This window comes from Perissodus microlepis, chromosome 3 (genome assembly GCF_051167445.1).
Source record: "Perissodus microlepis isolate ML-2025 ecotype Zambia chromosome 3, ASM5116744v1, whole genome shotgun sequence".
Lineage (NCBI taxonomy): Eukaryota > Metazoa > Chordata > Actinopteri > Cichliformes > Cichlidae > Perissodus > Perissodus microlepis.
In genome coordinates, this window is record NC_140463.1 from 15,450,812 (window position 1) to 15,470,312 (window position 19,501).

Genomic DNA, 19,501 nt, shown 5'->3' on the forward strand with positions numbered 1-19,501 from the left:
TAAAAGTAATGCTAAGGTTTCCTTTTCATTTGTGTTGCAATTCTTTTGATGTGTATTGAATTTCTTTGAAAAGCAGCACACTGGGTGAGCAACTTCCTGGAGAAGTGCAGCACCTGCACCATAAGAACTTGCATCCACCTCTAGCTTGAAAGCACAAGCAAAATCAGCGGCAGCCACCACTGGAGCACTGCACAGCCGGGCTTTGGCTGAGTCAAATGACTCCTGACATCCAGAAGTCCACACAAAAGTGTTGGCAGGACTTGACAAATCAGCCAAAGGAACAACTAACAAGGCCCAACTTGCCGAAGGCAGGGTAGTAGCCACACATACACAAGGGCACACTTGCTCTTGACCTATTTGTTTTCCTAGACAGTTGACCACAGCTTTGCCAGACTCACATTTTACACGATTTAAAGTCAAGCATTCACTCTCTAACCTGGTGAAGAATTCCTGCAAAGTGTCCATGTGCTCTGACCATGTTGATGAATAAACTACAATATTATGGTAAATGGTAAATGGCCTGTATTTGTATAGCGCTTTTACTAGTCCCCCCTAGGGACCCCAAAGCGCTTTACACACTCAGTCATCCACCCATTCACACACACATTCACACACTAGTGGAGGCAAGCTATATTATCTGAGTATACTTTGCAGCTGCTGACACCAGAAAGTACTCTATTCATCAGCCTTAGGACATTGGCTGCAGCATTTCATAACCCATATGGCTACGTTACAGTATACTGTGAGAAGAGGTCCGGTGTCACAAAAACAGAGAAAATAAACAATGCCACCATCAGGTGTGGAGGAGCGAAATCAATACACAAAATCATGACCTGGGCCATAATACAGCATAGAAGATATTTATTATTACTCTTTTATTCAAGTAGAATAACTGTATTCTTGTGCTAACAATGACAAGCTTGTATTATCTTGTCTTATCGTAATATCATGTGAATTGTATATCAGTGATTGCATCACGTCTCAGTAATTCTATTGTTTCAAAATTGACACACTTTGCTTAAATTTTCTTTTATGAACTAAAGCAAACACTTTAGACAGACCTAAATGAAAATACACACTCAGTGGTTAGCACTAACCTTAGAGTGTCTTCTTATAAACTGCATCAGTTCTTGTAAACAGTGTTTTCAGTTGTGTGAACAGGAAGACTGAGCTGAACAAGGTTAAACCACTAAATCTTCAAAACAGACCCTGATGACTCTGTAGCTTTCACATGAAGGCAGTTATGGACAGTAAATTAAAACCATGTCTGTGCAAAAATATTATTAACAGACAAACAACTGAGGAGTAATAATAAAGAAGTTTTGTTTTCCACATCCCTATTCAATTTCAAATCTTAGCGTCCTGTTGCTCTTGTACAGTTCTATGCATTCCAGGAGTTATAGGCTTTATTCTAGTAAATCCAGCCAGTGCACTGGTTGGTAGCTTCATGTACTCTTGTGGAAAAAAATGTGTACCTCATGCTTCAGTAGTTAGAACTGTTCTTACCAGCAATAGCATGAAGTAATTGTTTTCTGAATGACATTATCCATGTCTTGCATTGTTGTGGAAGAGTCTTGGCCCACCTTTCTTTGCAACATTGCTTCACTTCATTCAGGTTTGTGAGAATTTCTTTATGCATAGCTTGTTTAAGGTTTTTATGTTGTAGAGTTACTGGTGTCCTTGTCCTATTGCATGACCCAATTTCAGCCATGCTTTACTTATCGGAGTGACGGCCTTACACTTGACTCTATGATGAGGAATTTCATCACCATGCTTGACAGTCTGTATGAGGTGTTTGTGCTGATGTACAAAGTTGCAAAACTGATATGCTGATATGCAAAACATGGAGCTGTGTATTATTGGAAAATATTTCAGCTTTTCTCTATTTTGTCCAATGGACATTGCTCCAATAGTCTTGTGGCTTGTAGTATCTAGGTATGAACACAAAACTGACAACACAACACAATGATAAAAAAAAACAGCACAAAGAGACTTCAAAGCAATCGTACAGTGATTCTACTTTAGAAACATGAACAGGTAGAAACCTAGCAGTCTGACTGCTAATCTGTTTTTTACCTTTTGAAGTTCAGGGTCTGGCTGCTGCCCTGGGGTCAGCATTCATTCAGCTGGGTTTTTTACTAGCTTAGTGTTAGCATGCTCTCTGTGCAGATGCTTACAAAGAGCTGATGTTCATCCACCCCTACTTAAATATCTAAACAATCCAGCTAATCCAAAGTAGAGTGTGTTTTTGTGTCATTATCAACTACAATAGCAGTTTAGGGTTTTTGAAGTGATGTATTCAGCATCCACCACACACTTAACATTTTATCAAATGTTCAGTAATATATATATGGGAGACCACTGACATCAACCAAAATCCAGCCACAACAGTGCACTTAGTGAATACCTCAGGCAACAGAAACCCAAGAAGGGGAGCAAGAAGAGGAACCATCATTTAAGGGAGTGGCAGTTTTTGATATGGGCGACATGGGCTGTTTCCCAGGGCGGCATCGTGGTGGGCGTGGCATCATGGTCATTGGCAAAAAAAAAGTTGCTTGCACGCACCCATGCTGCCCCGACATCATGCCAGAGCATTTTTGTGATTGCATGGGCGCCGATTGGTTTTCTATTGCCCATTTCCGGGGGTTAAGAGCACCCTCCTTTTGCGAGGTGCACCTGCTGCTTCCCTCACAGGGAGGAGAGGGGTGGGGCAGCACGGGGCGGGACACACTAGATGACGGAGACTGGGACATGTTTAAGCGCAGCTCTGATGACATCCACATGTTTACTGAAGCGGTTGTGGGATTTATCAGGAAACTAGTGGATGACACAGTGGAAAGAACTATCATCCGAATGTTTCACAACCCGAAGCCGTGGGTGGATAAAAACATCCGTGATGCTCTTAGATCGCGCACCACTGCCTACAAAGAAGGGCTCATCTCCAGTAATATGGTCCAATACATTGTGCGCTTCTTTTTACTGTAAATTTCTATGTTAAAATCTGTAAATTTTGTAGTAATCTGTAAATCTTATTGCCAGTTCTTACTGTCATTTAATCGTCGGGCATTGCACAGCAATAAGCATTTCACCACATGTCGTACTGTGTATGGTTGTGTGTTTGACAAAAAAAAAATTGAATTTAAATTTGAATATGCAAAAAGTGAGCGCGAGGGCCCTCGGTGATCCTGCTTGCTGCTGCGCTGAGGTCTCACACACAACCTGTCGAAAGGAGAGGGGGGCGGGCTGCTTGCAAATACATTTCATTCATAATGTTGTAAATCAAAGTGTATGTGTGTGTGTGATGCTAGCAGGCAAAACCTAAATGGAACACTATGGACAAGTAGCCATATATAGCTATATCTATCTATCTATCTATCTATCTATCTATCTATCTATATATATATATATATATATATATATATATATATATATATATTATAGTTATTATAGTTATTTTTAATGACAAGTTACCTTGCTCAGTGATTCTACTTGGTGTAATGTACTGTGAGTGTAGCTTCTGGCAAAGGTTTGTTTTGCCAACTTTTTCTAGTGTAAAGCAAATGCTTTTTTGTAAACTATGTTTTAGACTAGTATAGTTTAGACTAGTTTTGCTCTTTCAATAGCCTTCAATAACTAGACCGTCCACATTTACTTTGACACATATTAAGTAGCTTAAATCTACCAAAAGTATATTCTTTATATTGAACTACTGCTATAATGACTCCGACTCTCCAGCTTTCAGATTAGTAGATTTGTGTTAGTCTTACTGACACTGAGATGAGCCATAAACACAATAGTAATGTTATCCTTTATTAGTTCTTTCTCCTTTCTCACACAGTTATGTGAACAAAGAAAATCATCCTTTTCTGCCCTCTGCTGTCACTCAGCTTGCGATACAGCTACACGGACCAAACATGTCCTTCCTCATAATTGCCATAACTGTAAAAAAAAAAAAAAAAAGACTGTAAAAATATCACCTGGTCTGATGGATCTCGTGGTCAAAATTTTGCATGCAGCAAACAGCATGAAGCATGGATCCATCCTGTCTTGTCTGAATTATTTTCTTTGCCTTTTAGCTTCAAGTGAGCATTGTTTAAGCGCCACAGCCAACCTGAGAACTTAAACCCTCTATGTCTATCCCCCATCTTCTGGTGGATGCCTTCAATATGATAACATGCCATGTTATCATACTGGTCCGGGGCACGGTGCAGGTGAGATGGACTCACCTGCACGGCATCTACAATCACACCTCTCCAGCTTAAAACCTGTGCTCTGCTTGTGTTGTTGTTGGTGGTGATGTGTAGGGCTGGCAGCGGGAGAACTGCAGCCGTTGAATGTAGTGTTACAGCAACCGTGTAATTATTGTAAGACTAAATGATGCTGCGAAGCATGAAAATGCCATCATGTTTGCCGTGGTGGTTTGGTTATCAAGTTTTTATTATTTATTTATTTTTTATTTTTTTTAAGAAAAATCTTAAAGTGCAAGCAAACCAGTAAACAAATTAAAACAAACAAGTACTGTTGAGAAACTATAATACTAAAATTACAATTAAAATTCTAAACAACAAAAACAACTGGTGTAAAATATAATTAATTAAAATATAATTAATATGTAAGCAACTTAACAACCCCCAAAGCTTCTAAGTCATGTCACGTGACAGTGCAACACCTAAATTGGATTGATTGGAACACCTGAATTCAATGATCTGGATAGGTGAATAGTTTTGGCCGTATAGTCCCTCTGTCACACTGCATCTCTGCTTCGGTTCAAATGGAGATTTACAGGTAATTTTAGCTATAGCCACAGCAGCAATAGCGCTTAAAACAAAAAGCATTGCAGTATAGCTTCTTAGTCTATAATAACCCGCTGCCTTTAAAACAAGCCCTGTTGGTGTTAAGCTGAAGCTCATATGGGAAAACAATTGTCTGAAATGCTCTCAATAGATATTCTATTTTTTGTAACAAAAAAGAAAAAAGAAAGAAAGAAAAAAGATAATAACTTCTTCCTTTTCAAAGATAAGGTGTGATTTAACAACTCAAATATTTAGATTGAAAGTCTGCTTGCCTGCATTTGAAAACAATTATTAAAACCAACATTTAAATATGTATTTCTATTTTGTTTAATTAACAAAGATTTATGTCATCTAAATACATAACTGGGTCACATGGTCATGTCTGAAATAATAATAAGACTTAGATTTACAATCAGTAGCACTGCAACACAGCCAAAAGAAACAGTATAAGGTGGACATTGTAATGCATCCACAAAACAATAAAACTTGAAAAAAAAATTCAAAAAGCTTCAGACTTATGTCTTAACTTTTTCTGTATTCAGATGCATTTTTCTGCTGTCAATGACCTGGAAAACAAACAAATATGTGATGTTGTTTGGCTTGCTTTGATGTCTACAAATGTCCCGTTGCTGTAGTCTGTAAGGCGAAAATTACCTCGGTCTTTGCTATGATTTGCAACAGTAGCATATGTTGTTTTCTCTGGATTGGATTCATTTGTCCTTTTACAAACTGACAAATAAGAGAAGAACATGACAAACTATATGTATCAGCCACATACACTTAAATACTAAAGCAGTATGTAGACAGATACACTGTAATTACTAAGCACACAGACAGAGAACATGACCTGTATCAAAACAAAACAACGAATCAGCTTACTTAAACATGGCTATTATAGTTTCTGTGGTTATGTGCTTTCAGTTTCCTTTTAATGTAGAATGAAGTTCCTGCCACACAATGTTTCTCACTCATCTCAAAATGATCTGTACTAAAATTGAAATATAAGTAGTTCACCACAGTGAGTGCATTTACAAATGACAGCATGTCTATTCTGGTATAAGTAACACTCATGTTTGAACAGAGATATAACATCGTCGGTTCACTTTATTACTCTCAGGACATCTTAAAAAATAGATGCGATAGATGTGAAATACGTAATAGTGAAAACCAGTGACTGGAATTAAGCAAAAATCTTAATCTACTTTAAAGGGTGCAACAGAAAGATAAAATAAAATCTAGCCCTTATTAATGAAAAAATATATTATCCATCCATATAACATATTTCACATATTTTGTGCTTCTGTCAGCGAACGACACAAAATAACTTAATGCAAATAAGTTACCTCTCTCAATCTTTGGTTTGACTGTGACAGCAGCATATGTAACACTGTCTGAATCAGCTACATTTGCTCTCTGATGTTCTGTAACAATATAAAAATACATTTTACCTCTTAATTCAACACAAGAAGCAATAAATCCTTTGATTAATGGTAAGATGGAGCTAAGACATTATTATTATGGATATTAACGGCTTTATACACATACAGTGGTGTAAAAACCTGTTTGTCCCTTTCCTGATTTCCTCCTTTTTTGCATGTTTGTCAGACAGCATCTCATCAGAATCAGGTCAGGACTTGTACTAGGCCACTCCAGAGTCTCCATTTTGTTTTTCTCAAGCCATTCAGAGAGGACTTACTCATTTATTTTTGATCATTATCCTGCTGCAGAATCTTCAAGTGGGCTTAAGCTTGAGGTCATGAACAGCTAGCTGTACATTCTCCTTCAGGATGTTTTGGTAGACACCAGAATTAATTAATTTAATTTATCATTGCAAGTCTTCCAGGTCCTAAGACAGCAAAACAGCCCCAGGCCATCACACAGCCACCACCATATTTTACTGCTGTTATGATGTGCCTTTTCTGAAATATTGTGTTACTTTTACACCAGACGTAATGGGACACACACTTTCTAAAAAGTTCAACTTTTGTCTTGCCAGTCCAAAGAGTATTTTCCAGAGTCCAAAAGTCTTGGGGATAATCAAGACGATTTCTGGCAAAATTGAGAGAAGACTTTAAGTTTCTTTTGCTCAGCAGTGCTTTTCAACTTGGACATTTTTGCCCAGTCTCTTTCTTATGGTGGAGTCATGAACACTGACTGTAACTGAGACAAGTGAGGCCTGCACTTTTTCGCCATTATAATGGCTCTCATTGTGGTTTGGTGGAGTCCCACAGATTTAGATGTGGCTTAAGCTTTTCCAGTCTGATTGATGCCAGTTAAATTTTTTCTCATTTCTTTCAGAATTTTCTTGGATACCGACATGATGTCATGGCATGGCATGAACAGGTGTGGCAGTAATTAGGCCTGTGTGTGGTTCACTTTTTCACACAGGGGGCATGTAGGTTTGGATCCCCAGCTTAATATTAAACACCTTCATTTAGAAACTGCATTTCATGTTTAATTACATTTTCTTTGTCTAATATTTAAATTTGTTTGATGATCTGAAACATTTAAGTGTGACAAACATACAAAAAAATAGGAATTCAGGATGGGGGCCAAACCATTTTCACACCACTTTACATTATGCTACGTACATTATACTCTAATACCTACATTCATTACAATAGTATGCTCATTGCTATTTTCAACCACACTATGGTATAAAACAAGATATTATGTAATAAGTACCTGTTTTCTTGTTGTTTTTTCTGTCATTATCACATTTATCCATGATTAGATCAGGTACCCTAACATCTTCATACACTGAAACAAATAAACATAAGACACCAATGTATACACATGTATAGATATAAAGTAATATTAGTAGAGTAGACATAAAAAGATACATACTTTAAAAATAGTAATCTTTACAGTCGATGTATTCATTAGACTTCAGGAAAAAGAATTTCAATAAAGTCTAGAGGCTTGAGTTAATGCCTCACTTGAAATTACAACTATGCTTCAAGAGGAGTAATCACTACTACTAGTAATTTTATATAATAGTATTGTTATGCAGTGTGGTTTCTGTTCATTTACCATGTGATTCTCACCTGGTGCTGATGTCCCAGAGAAAGCCCATGCTATTAGATAGAAAAATAAATAAACAGAGAGATCAAGTGTGAGAACTACCAAATGTGTTGGGTTTTAGAAGGATTCCTTTATAGGGAAGCATTCTATATAGAATAAAGTAAATCATTTTTTCTATACCTCTATTTTTCCGGCAGTAAAGTGCTCCAATAACTACCAGCACAGCTACACCTAATATGGTAAAGACAGACGGCAACAAGACTGAGGGCTCAGTGGAGTTGGGTGTCTCCTCAGGAGTTCTTTCATTATCTGTAGGTATTGTTTCTTGAGGTGAAGTAGGAATATTCACTGCTAACACAACAAAAGCATTAGTATGGCAGTATTCAAGTAAAAAGCACTTATCAAAACCTCTTAGTATTTATTCTGTGACACTATAATGTTTCATAATTAATGTCATTTTGTCAAACAGATCTTGGCAAAACAATCAACCTTTTTGTTTTGTCTCAATTGACCTTTTTGTTTTCCAGATTGTCATGCAGGCAATAAATTAAAGATTTTTTTACTAGAAGATGAATCCTGGTGAGCCTTGGTTTATATGGTACATTGCAATTTTGTTTTAGCATCACATTTTTAGACGAATTATTGCGTAAAGCTAAAAGAGCAGAAGAGGGGAAGTACTATGTGTGTGCTCTTTCTTTTATACACAATTATACGTCAAATATGTGGTTATTACTCACCCCCAACAGTCAGCCAACTCTCTGGTGATTTCCCTTGAGATTCAGTAAAGATGCACTTGTACAGTCCTTCATTAGACTTGGAAATATTGGGAATGGTTATTTTTCCTACATATCCAGTTTCCAAGTAGTGGCCATCTTTATAAAAATCAGCTGCAAGACTGGAAGGTATTCTTTTTTTCTTGCAGCCCAAAGCAACATTATCTCCCTCCATAACAGGAAAAGCAGGAATCTCCAGGATCACATCTCCACCTAAAAAAAAATTAAAAAGACAGCAACAATTATAATGATGAATACAGTGATCCCCCCACCCCCCCCCCCCAAAAAAAAAAAAAAAAAAAAATACAAATTCCATTTAATACAAAGTCCATGTGCGAATGTGACTAAAGTGAAGATGACTGTAAAAATATTTTTAACTGAAGGCAATCTTGAGATTTTGACATAATACTGGGATTTTTTAAATTGGCAGTTACTAAACATACTAGTGATGGTGATGTTGACAGTGCTGCTTTTCTCTCCGTCTTCATTTTCGCACCAGTATTCTCCACTGTGTGACTTAAAGGCAGGTTTAATGTACAAAGTTCTTGTTGATGTTTCCCACTGAGTAGAATTTAAACCAAGCTTTTTGATCACTCTCCATTCTGCTGGGCCATGAAACCCCGAGCAGTTTAATGAGATGGAGTCATATTCAAAGAACTGAAGTCTGTTTGGATGAACATGAAGATAAGCTCCTTCTGCTACACAGATAATTCCAAAAAGAAGAAGAAGAAAAGAAAAGAAAAGAAAAAATAAAGTCAGTTGATATTCACTGTTCAAAGAAAAGTGAAGTGAAAAAGTCACATGAAGTTACACAAAAAGCAAAGACAACCACCATTGTTCAAATTATGAACCTCAGGATAGAAAATACATACAGTAACTACATCCTCGTTTTTTTTACAATTTATATATCAAAATTTCTCCTTACATTTCTGAACAAAGCACCATTTCTGATCTTCAGCTATGAGCAGAAAGAGTATCATCACCACTGCAGACACAAAAAGAAAACCTTGATCAACACAACTAGTCGATATCAAATTTAGCTTTTAGTGAGATATTTCAACCATTTTCCAACTTTTTCAATAAATACATATTGTAAACACTGACTAAAAGTAGGATTCATGTTTTGATAACAGTAATATATTATGTAATCACACACACTAATTCATAATTCAAACACGTGAAATCTGTGCTTTAAATTTTTACAGTAGTTAAACACGTAGACAAAGACTGTTTTTGTTGTATTTTAAGATTTTGAAATTGAATTGAGATGGAAAGAAGAATCAGTACTTACTCTGTTTCACACCCAGCCCTGTGACCTCCATGTTACCCCTCACATGTCTCAACATATCACTGAGTAAAAGCACAATATCACAGATGCGAAGGTGCAGTACTTCCTTTTTCCTGTTCAGTGTAGAAGCTACCTCGACTTCGGGGGATTTTTTTTCCTCCACATGATTAACTTTTATGGGGAACAAAGGGAAACTTGTAAATAACTCATGAGAGAATAAAGTTACATTGAAACCAGGATTTATACATCGGGGAAACCAAACAACCTCTGGCGAAGCGGATGGCACAACACAGAAGAGCTACCTCGTCAGGCCAGGACTCTGCAGTCTAAGAATAAAGTTACGTTGAAACCAAGCACACCATTGTTTTTCTTGTGACATTACCAATAAGTTTGATGTGTCACATGGCCCTCTTCCTATTGGAAAAACAAAAGTTGTATCCAAGATGGCCGACTTCTAAATGGCCACCATGGTCACCACCCATCTTGAGGAGTTTGCCCCCTCACATATACTAATGTGCCACAAACAGGACTTTAATATCACCAACCATTCCCATGTTATTACGGTGTATCCATATAAATGGCCCACCCTGTAGTTTCAAAGACCATTTAGAGCGGTATGTAAAAACCCATTTGCTTATGAATACTTAACTTTCAGCTCCCAAAAAGTTGATTCTGTTCACTGAGAATCCTCAGTGATAGCAACCCCACCAGGTGTGGAAGGCCCTCATCAACTACAAAGGCCAGAACCCCCTAACTTCTGACAGGAGCCTTAAACTCGCAGGGGGGCCTTCCTTTCTCGGTTTGAGACCACCCCTCCCCGACTCCCCCTCACCCACCACACCCCCTCTCCCTTGAGAAACATGAGGTCAGGACGAGACTGAGAGCGCAGACCAACTGGCAGGAATCCTCACCAGGCTGTTTAACCTCTCAATCAGGTCCCACACCTCCAGACTCACAAACAGCTCCTTCCCCTGGGCCATGCGGACTGGCAGTAAACACTATCCCCCCACACCCCACTCTTGCCCACCCACCTCACCAATCTGAGCCATTGTTTGAGTAACCCCCATCACTCAGGAAACTCATACAGAGACTTCAGACACAGACTAAGACTATGTGCACTACTTCTGAGCACTTTGAAACTATCTTGTTGTCTAATGTGTGCCTTTATTATTTTTGTATATATTTCTCTTGTTTTGTATATATCACTCTTGATTGTGTATATTTTTTATGTTTACTATCTATTCCTGATGTCTACTATTTATATTTTATTCACACACAGTTGGTGTGGAGCACCCACAATTTTGTTGTCCATGTACAATGACAATGAAGGGCTACTCTGTTCTTTTCTATATGCAATCTCAGCTCTGAACTTCACTATTCACCCGAGCCACGTGCCCCTCTCCACGCTTCACCCCACCTTATGAGAAAGTAAGACTGTGCACGTATTGCTGTTTATCACCTGGATTTCCCACCTGGAATTCTCGCCTGACGGCTTTTTTCTCGCTGCAGAGACACTGAGCCTCCTGGCTCCAGTCCCCTGCTTAGCCTCCCTGTTTCCAGCCACTTCTGGGTTCCTGTACCGGCAGTCACCCAGTATCGGGTTCTGTACTAGCTCTGTTCTGGACTCTCACACCTCATAGTAAATGACTTTGTGGTTATAGCGTTCATAGAACTGTAAATGCTCATAGCATTGCTTAGTTAATAGTGTTGCTCTTGCTTTAAGTACTTAACTATCGCCTGTGCATGGTTTAGGTTTACAGTGTTTAGTGATTATTGTTTTCCACAGTTCTCACTCTGTAAATAAAGCACTGCTTTCACAGGCAGTCTGTGTCTCTGTGTGCTGTCTGCATCTGAGTCCTTATACCTGGTGGCCCCTGTCTGATTGCACTTTGAACAGTGCACATACCAAAATTTTGACTTAACATATTAGCTTGGGTATATATTAACCGGCATTGTCTATAGATGTCCATATCATCAGACAAATCATCATATATGTAGTGACCTAAATATTTAACAGCAGTTTGCACTTTAAGAACAGAGCCTGCCAGAGAAAATTCAGGAATAACTCAATTCTGGTTCTCCTTACTTCTGGCAATCAAAATATTACTCTTCTTGGCATTGGATATCAAACTCCAGATCATATTGAGAGCAGGCCCTCAATAATTGTTGAAGGACAGCACTTTATGGGGAAAAGATTACTAAATTATCTGTGTATATCAAATGGTTAACTGTGGTATTGCCAATTGCACAACCTGTTACACATCCCAAAAGGTTGATTCTGTTCATCTGTACGTAGCGTTTTCAGTGGCAGAAACATTTCGTCACTCATCCTGTTAGGGTACCTGGGTCGTTGACCCAGTGTTTTCAGTTTTGTACCATTATTTGTGTTCTCATCTTGGTTTATTAATGTGAAGGTTTTGGTTTCTGTTTTGCATTTTCTGTTTTCCCCGGTTCTTCTTGGTTTATGATTTTGTAGTTCTTAAGTTTGGGTTTCCATACTCCCTCTGTTCTGTGTCCAGTCGGTGTCTGTGTCTGCCCTGGTCCCACGTCTCTGTTCCCTCTGTTGCAGTGTCTGCTTGTGAGTCTGTGTCTGTAAGCCCAGTCTGTGTTTCCTGTTTTACTTTGAAAGTCCGTGTCCTATGTTAATGTATCTGGTTTTGCTTCCCTCGTCTCGTTAGCCCTGATTTGCCCCAGCTGTGTTTCCCTTCTGTTTCTCATTCACTGATTGCTCCCTCTGTGTATTTAAGCCCTGTGTTTTCATCTGTCCATGTTGCTTTCTAGTGTGTTATCATACTGTGTGTTCTGCCTGTCAGGTTTTGTAGTTTTCAGTTGAGTTTTTGGTTTTGTTTTACAATAAATCTAAGTTTGAGTTTACCTTCCATCTCCATGAGTCTGCACTTTGGGTCCTCGTTACCACCACTCCTGCCTGCACACAGCCTTCAGATGACACACCCAAGTGACTTCTTCAGTCTCAGCTGACTGCAGTTTTCCCCAATCTTATAAACAGTACATTTGCATAATGACTGAAACTAGCGCCACTAAAGGAACAATGGGCTGGGAGGTCAGATCCTTCATCATTAATATGCAAATTCTCATGACCATTGATCAACAACAGTAGTAGTAGGAGTGCTTTTTTTTTTTTTTATCCCCCCCCCCCAGCCCACTACTCTTTATGGGTTGCGGGGATGTCTTGGCATCCAGTTATGAAGCCATATGCGTTCTTAAAGCAATTCTTTGTCTTGCATGAATGAGCGGAACAGTTTTATTTCTCCATTGCCACGACAACCCTTGACAAAGCCTGAAATCGCACGATGGCTTTTTTTATTTACATTTAGTCAGAAAAAGTGTTACAAAATGTGTTTTAATTACGTTAATTTTCTGCTTCTAACAATGTCCCCAGACGCATACGTTATTTGTTGTTGCGCCCTGTCTAATGTTAGAGAAATCATCCCCCTACTTTAGTTCATATGCTAACATAGTGCGAATCTATATCATGCTTTGAAAATGTGATACATGTAATGTGATCATCAAAGAATATGATTTTAAAAACTTATTCTTATGCTTTAAAAGTATGTCAGATTATCATTAAACACTTATCTGTATGTTATAATGTTTTTCATACACCGTGTGTAATTTTTATACACACTTTGTTCATTGTATCAATGTGTAATTATGTATCTTTGATAAATAAAATATTTAATCTTGTATTTGTGTACTTTGTGGTTATTGAATAAAAATTGGTGACATATTGCACAGATAAACACAGATGCTTTCATTTCAAAATATAAAAATTTGAAATTTTTTATGTAAAACATAAAAACAACAAAACTTAAGACGTTAAATATGGCCTGAAGAAATTTCTGAATATCTAGATCATTGGTGTTTTCCATCTGAGAGTCTACAAGGCATACGCTGAGGCTGTGTTTTAGAAATACAAGATGGTAACATGAGACATGTTAACTTTGAGAACCCTAATTTAAGGCGTGAGAAGTATATGCATCACAGAAGCTAAAAAGGAGCTGCTTCTCCCTAGATTTGTTCAAATAAATTCTAAGTGATTTGCATAAGTTTGATGCATAATACAAAAAAAAAAGGTCCATGAAATAGTTCACTATGCAAGACTTGTTCGGAATCTCAAATGTTAAAGAGGCGGGCCATCCTAGCCATTTCACTAGTGCCACCTTTTTCCGTCCCACTTTTTTTCTAGCCAATATGTTTTCAATTTTAAATGTTTTGTTTTAATCAACAACCACACGTTGTATCTCAGGCTCATAAAATGTCCCTTTCAATACCTCTCCTGCGAGGTCTGCTAGTCTGTACACTGGTGGCTGTCTCCCTATGCGTTCCTTGACGGTAAAGATCTCATCGGTGTAGGTCTGCTCATATCCTTTTCGAAACACTCCTCTCAGTTTTGATATTCGTACAGTGTCACCAACATTAAATTTAAAACACGTTTTCTTCTGTTGCTTCGTCTTGTACAGCGTGTTAAAGACGAACTTTTTCTAAAAAAGCACTCCTACTACAACTACTAACAACCACTGATCAAAACCTTTTACACAGTCATCTAACAGCTTTGACAAATCATCCATGTAAACATTAAACATAAGAGGAGACATAACCCTATTCCCCACATAAAAGGGGGCAGACACACGGTTACCCCATTTTATGTGCATGGACTGATGGGCATACCACAAGGACAGAATTCTAACCAAAGATTTGGGAAACCCTTTGTTGTATAACTTACAGAATAACTCTTCATGATTTACACGATCAAACGCTTTGGAGGCATCAATAACAGCTTGACAAAAAGAATTAAATCCTATCGACTATGACCCTGTGAAACAAAGGGTTTCAAGCAGTGGACAAAGTTTTTTACTAGTAAATTCTAAATGTTCAGCAGATATCTTATCCATCCCCCATGCCTTACTACCTTTAAACGTTTTTAATTGCGTCTTAAATTACTCTTGATAACACTACAACATCTTCTTTATTATCAGTTTTAACACAAACTAAATAAAACACATCACAGTAATGTTTCTGCTATATTCGAGTAATTTCCGCTGAGCCACTAACACCATCAATATTAGCTGGTACAGAGTTCTTAACACTATTCATTAAAAAAAAAAAAAAAAATTCCAGAAATAACTATTTACTTTATTAGTCACCAAATTCATTCATTTTAATAAAACATAAAGCATAATTAAAATGAGTATGTGTGCTTTTCCTGTGTTCAAATAGAGGGCCATAACGTCTCTGCCCTGACTCCACCCAAGCCTTAAAGGATCTTCTAAAGCTCATTAGCATATGCAGTGGGATGCAAAAGTTTGGGCACCCCTGATAATTTTCATGATTTTCCTTCATAAATCATTGGTTGTTTGGATCAGAAATTTCATTTAAATATATCATATAGCAGATGAACACAATGATATTTGAAATGAAGTTTATAGGATTTACAGAAAGTGTGCAATAGTTACTTAAACTAAATTAGGCAGGTGCATAAATTTGGGCACCCTTGTCATTTTATTGATTTGAATACCTTGAGCACTAATTATTGGAACACAAAATTTGTTTGGTAAGGTCATTGACCCTTGACCTACACACACAGGTGAATCCAGTCATGAGAAAGGGTATTTCAGGTGGCCAATTGCAAGTTTTTCTCCTCTTTGCATCTTCTCTCAAGAGTGGCTACATGGAAGCTTCAAAACAACTCTCAAATGACCTGAAAACAAAGATTGTTCAACATCATGGTTTAGTGGAAGTATAGAAAAAGCTATCTCAGAGATTTCAGCTGTCAGTTTCCACTGTGAGGAACATAGTGACGAAATGGAAGACCACAGGCACAGTTCTAGTTAAGGCCGGAAGTGACAGGTCAAGGAAAATCTTAGATAAGCAGAGGCGAAGGATGGTGAGAACAGTCATAATCAACCCACAGACCAGCACCAAAGACCTGCAACATCATCTTGCAGCAGATGGAGTCACTGTGCATCGTTCTACCATTCGGTGCACTTTACACAAGGAGATGCTGTATGCGAGAGTGATGCAGAGGGAGCCTTTTCTCCGCCCACAGCACAAACAGAGCCGCTTGAGGTATGCTAAAGCACATTTGGACAAGCCAGCTTCATTCTGGAATGAGGTGCTGTGGACTGATGAAACTAAAATTGAGTTATTTGGGCATAACAAAGGGCGTTATGCATGGAGGAAAAAGAACACAGCATTCCAAGAAAAACTGCTATCTACAGTAAAATACAGTGGTGGTTCCGTCATGCTGTGGGGCTGTGTGGCCAGCAGTGTTGGTCAAGTTACTTGAAAAAAGTAATCGGTAACTAATTACCGATTACTTATTTTCAAAAGTAATTAATTACTTAGTTACTTTTTAAAAACACGATTTACAACCTGAATAGGTGATAAAGCGAGAGATCTTTCAGCCCAATTCTACTTTTTCTGCATAATCCATCATACAAAATCTAATCAAATGGAAAAGTCTCTTTTTAAAACTTGTTTTATTAGTTTTAACCTTTTAACTTTATGCATCAAGCAAAAATTTAATTATATGCAACATTCTCTGACTGGAAGAAATTTGTTTAACATTTAAACTTATTTTCTGCACATTCCAGCACATAATATATATATATATTTTGTGTTTACACTCACTCTTTCAAATAGATGCAAGTAAAACACAGCAGAAAATAAATAACATCAAAGACTAGCGGTGATGTTGCTCTATTTTCACCTGTAAAGCAGGAGCGGCGTAGGCGGAGGTTTACCCTGGTGCAGGTGTGCCGCAGCGGTCAGTTGAAGAATCCACAAGTTTCTCTGTGAGTTTCCTATTACGTGGTAGCGCACTCCCGGTGCTTGCTTGGAAGTTTAGGGGGTTTTTTTCGCTGTAAAAAGAAGTTTTCTTCCCACGCACAACGGACACTAATGTTTTTGTCACTTTTTATGGCCCATCTCTGGTGGCCAGTGCAGGGACTGGGAATCTTGTCAGAGTTGAGGGACACATGGATTCCACTCAGTATCATCAGATTCTGGAAACCAATGTCCAGGAATCAGTGACAAAGCTAAAGCTGCGCCGGGGCTGGATCTTTCAACAAGACAATGACCCGAAACACTGCTCAAAATCCACTAAGGCATTCATGCAGAGGAACAAGTACAACGTTCTGGAATGGCCATCTCAGTCCCCAGCCCTGAATATTATTGAAAACCTGTGGTGTGAGTTAAAGAGAGCTGTCCATGCTCGGAAGCCATCAAACCTAAATGAACTAGAGCTGTTTGGTAAAGAGGAATGGTCCAAAATACCTTCAACCACAATCCAGACTCTCATTGGAACCTACAGGAAGCGTTTAGAGGCTATAATTTATGCAAAAGGCGGATCTACTAAATATTGATTTCATTTCTTTTTTTGTGGTGCCCAAATTAATGCACCTGCCTGATTTTGTTTAAACAATTATTGCACACTTTCTGTAAATCCAATAAACTTCATTTCACTTCTCAAATATCACTGTGTGTGTCTCCTATATGATATATTTAACTGACATTTTTTATCATAACAACCAACGATTTATACAGGAAAATAATGACTATTACAAGGTTGCCCAAACGTTTGCGTCCCACTCTAACTTCCAGCCTCATTTAGCTTTATACATTTTAGTCTTAGGCAGTGAGCTGCTCGACATGAGTAGGGACTCCACAATATTCTCATACAAGGAACACAACTCAGCCGCATGTTGGGGATTTTTGGTAGCTCAATCCTATCAGAATATACCAGAAGATCCTCCTCAATCAGGTTAGACCAATTTTCCCCTCAAATATATTATTAATCGAAGGCAATCTGCCCAAATTTACAGATAAAGAGATACAGGCACATGATCAGTAAGAGCAAGATGCTAATTAATGCTCATAAACTCTAATGAGTCCTGAGCATCAGCTGTGCAGATACAATGATCTAACCATGATGTTGTGTGCCATGCTTCTCTAATATGTGTGTAGCTATTATCAGGCAAAAAGACTTTACTGGAGAGATTTAAGCAATTATCAGAGCAGCACTGCAGTAAATGACTTGCAAATAAAGATCTACCATCAGATACATCCGCATTCTGATGCTTGCCCCAACCTGATGCAGAAGCCGGGTCGCCTGGATTCCGCAGGAGCCGATGCTGCTGTCTACATTGGCTTACTCTAACCCCATTTAGCTACCCCTGTTGTCATGGGTTTTCATGGTGTTACAGTGTGAACATTTATGTGCTTTTTCAACTAAGGAGTTTTTGTTTTCTGTTCTCATACTGATCCCCTGTAAGGAGCTCAGTCTGAGTAGAGTTCTCTTTTTTTCTCCCCCTCTTCCCTACTGTGTTGTACATTTCACTGTTTTTCTTTAATGCTACCTGTTCTGACCTGTCTCCCCGGTGTGATGTTTTTGTAATGTGTGTATGATTGGAAGAGGTCCAATTTCACTGCAGGCAACTGCAAGTGACAAATAAAGCTTCATCATCATCATCATTATCATTATCGATCAGGGGACGACGGTTGGGCACGCAGGCCCTTTTCTACTGTTTAGGAAGCCGCCAGTGCTGTCGGCTCCTGTGCGTCTTCATCCTCCCATCTTAATATTCTACGTATTTTTCTATTCAATAGTCTAGTTTTTATGTTTTTACAGTGCTGTCTCTCTGATTTTTTTTGTTGTTGTTTTGCAGATTTGTCACACGTTTCAGATCAATCACAATAGACGAAGATAACATGAGTAAATATAAATTGCAGTTTTAAGTGATGATTTCATCTATTAACAGAAAAAAATCTATCAAAACCTATGTGGAAAAAGTATGTGACTCAAAAAAAAAGTTGTGCCACCCCCTTCACAGCCAAGTTTTCTTTTCCTTTTTTCTTTTATATTTACTTTTCCTTCTTTGCTCCCATTTATAAATTTTATGATCATTTCGTTTTTATGATTCTCGTAAGACCACATCTACCACATTTTCTTAAAAGATTCTCTCTCTGGTGTGTTGATATACCTCCTGTTACTACGTCTAAAGGTCAATTCTAATAAACACAGTTAAAATTAAAGACAGCTATGTTGTTGCTGCAACATATCTGATTTATAGCAGTCTCAGATTAAATATTATCAGCATGTTGATGGGACTGAACAACAGACAGCCTTCCAATTTCCTACATTTTTTTTACTTTTTGTGTATGTGGGTTTGGGGGGGTTGTGTGCTTTTTCTTTTTGTGCGTTTTAATTAGCTTACAGCAGTTCTTGAATTTGACTTTGAGGCAAAAGTCATAGGTTAGGTATGTATCTGTATTAAATAATTACTCTAGGGTGATAGCAATTACAAGAGATAGTGTGGCAGACCACCAGGTGGCTCCACTCACACCCAAGGTCAAGGGAAGTGCTGGGGTGGAGGTTTTGGCGCTTTTTGTATGTGGAGTTGTTGTGAAGCTGTGAATAAAGAAGTTGGAGTGAGACATATTGAGACCTCTCCTGTTGTCTTTACATTCCTCCACAATAGCAAGATTTTATAAACAGACTTTGACCAGGCAACTTACTTTCCTCTGAGGTGAGCTGACATTCTGCCACACTCCATGGTATGTACGTATGATTTGATAAAATTCCTGTTAATGATAATTTGCAA

The 19,501-nt window shown here is 38.2% G+C and overlaps 1 protein-coding gene across 1 annotated transcript; it reads right to left on the reverse strand.

The window, feature by feature from the left end:
• Positions 1–7,523: 7,523 nt before the first annotated feature.
• Positions 7,524–10,858, reverse strand: LOC146390142 (low affinity immunoglobulin gamma Fc region receptor III-like). Its single transcript, XM_084920742.1, has 7 exons — positions 10,774–10,858; positions 9,516–9,575; positions 9,034–9,288; positions 8,555–8,803; positions 7,998–8,168; positions 7,827–7,870; positions 7,524–7,553 (listed from the first exon to the last, which is right to left on the reverse strand). Exons 1-7 carry the CDS (start codon positions 10,856–10,858, stop codon positions 7,524–7,526), a joined length of 894 nt encoding a protein of 297 aa, XP_084776868.1.
• Between the last annotated feature and the right edge of the window lie 8,643 nt (positions 10,859–19,501).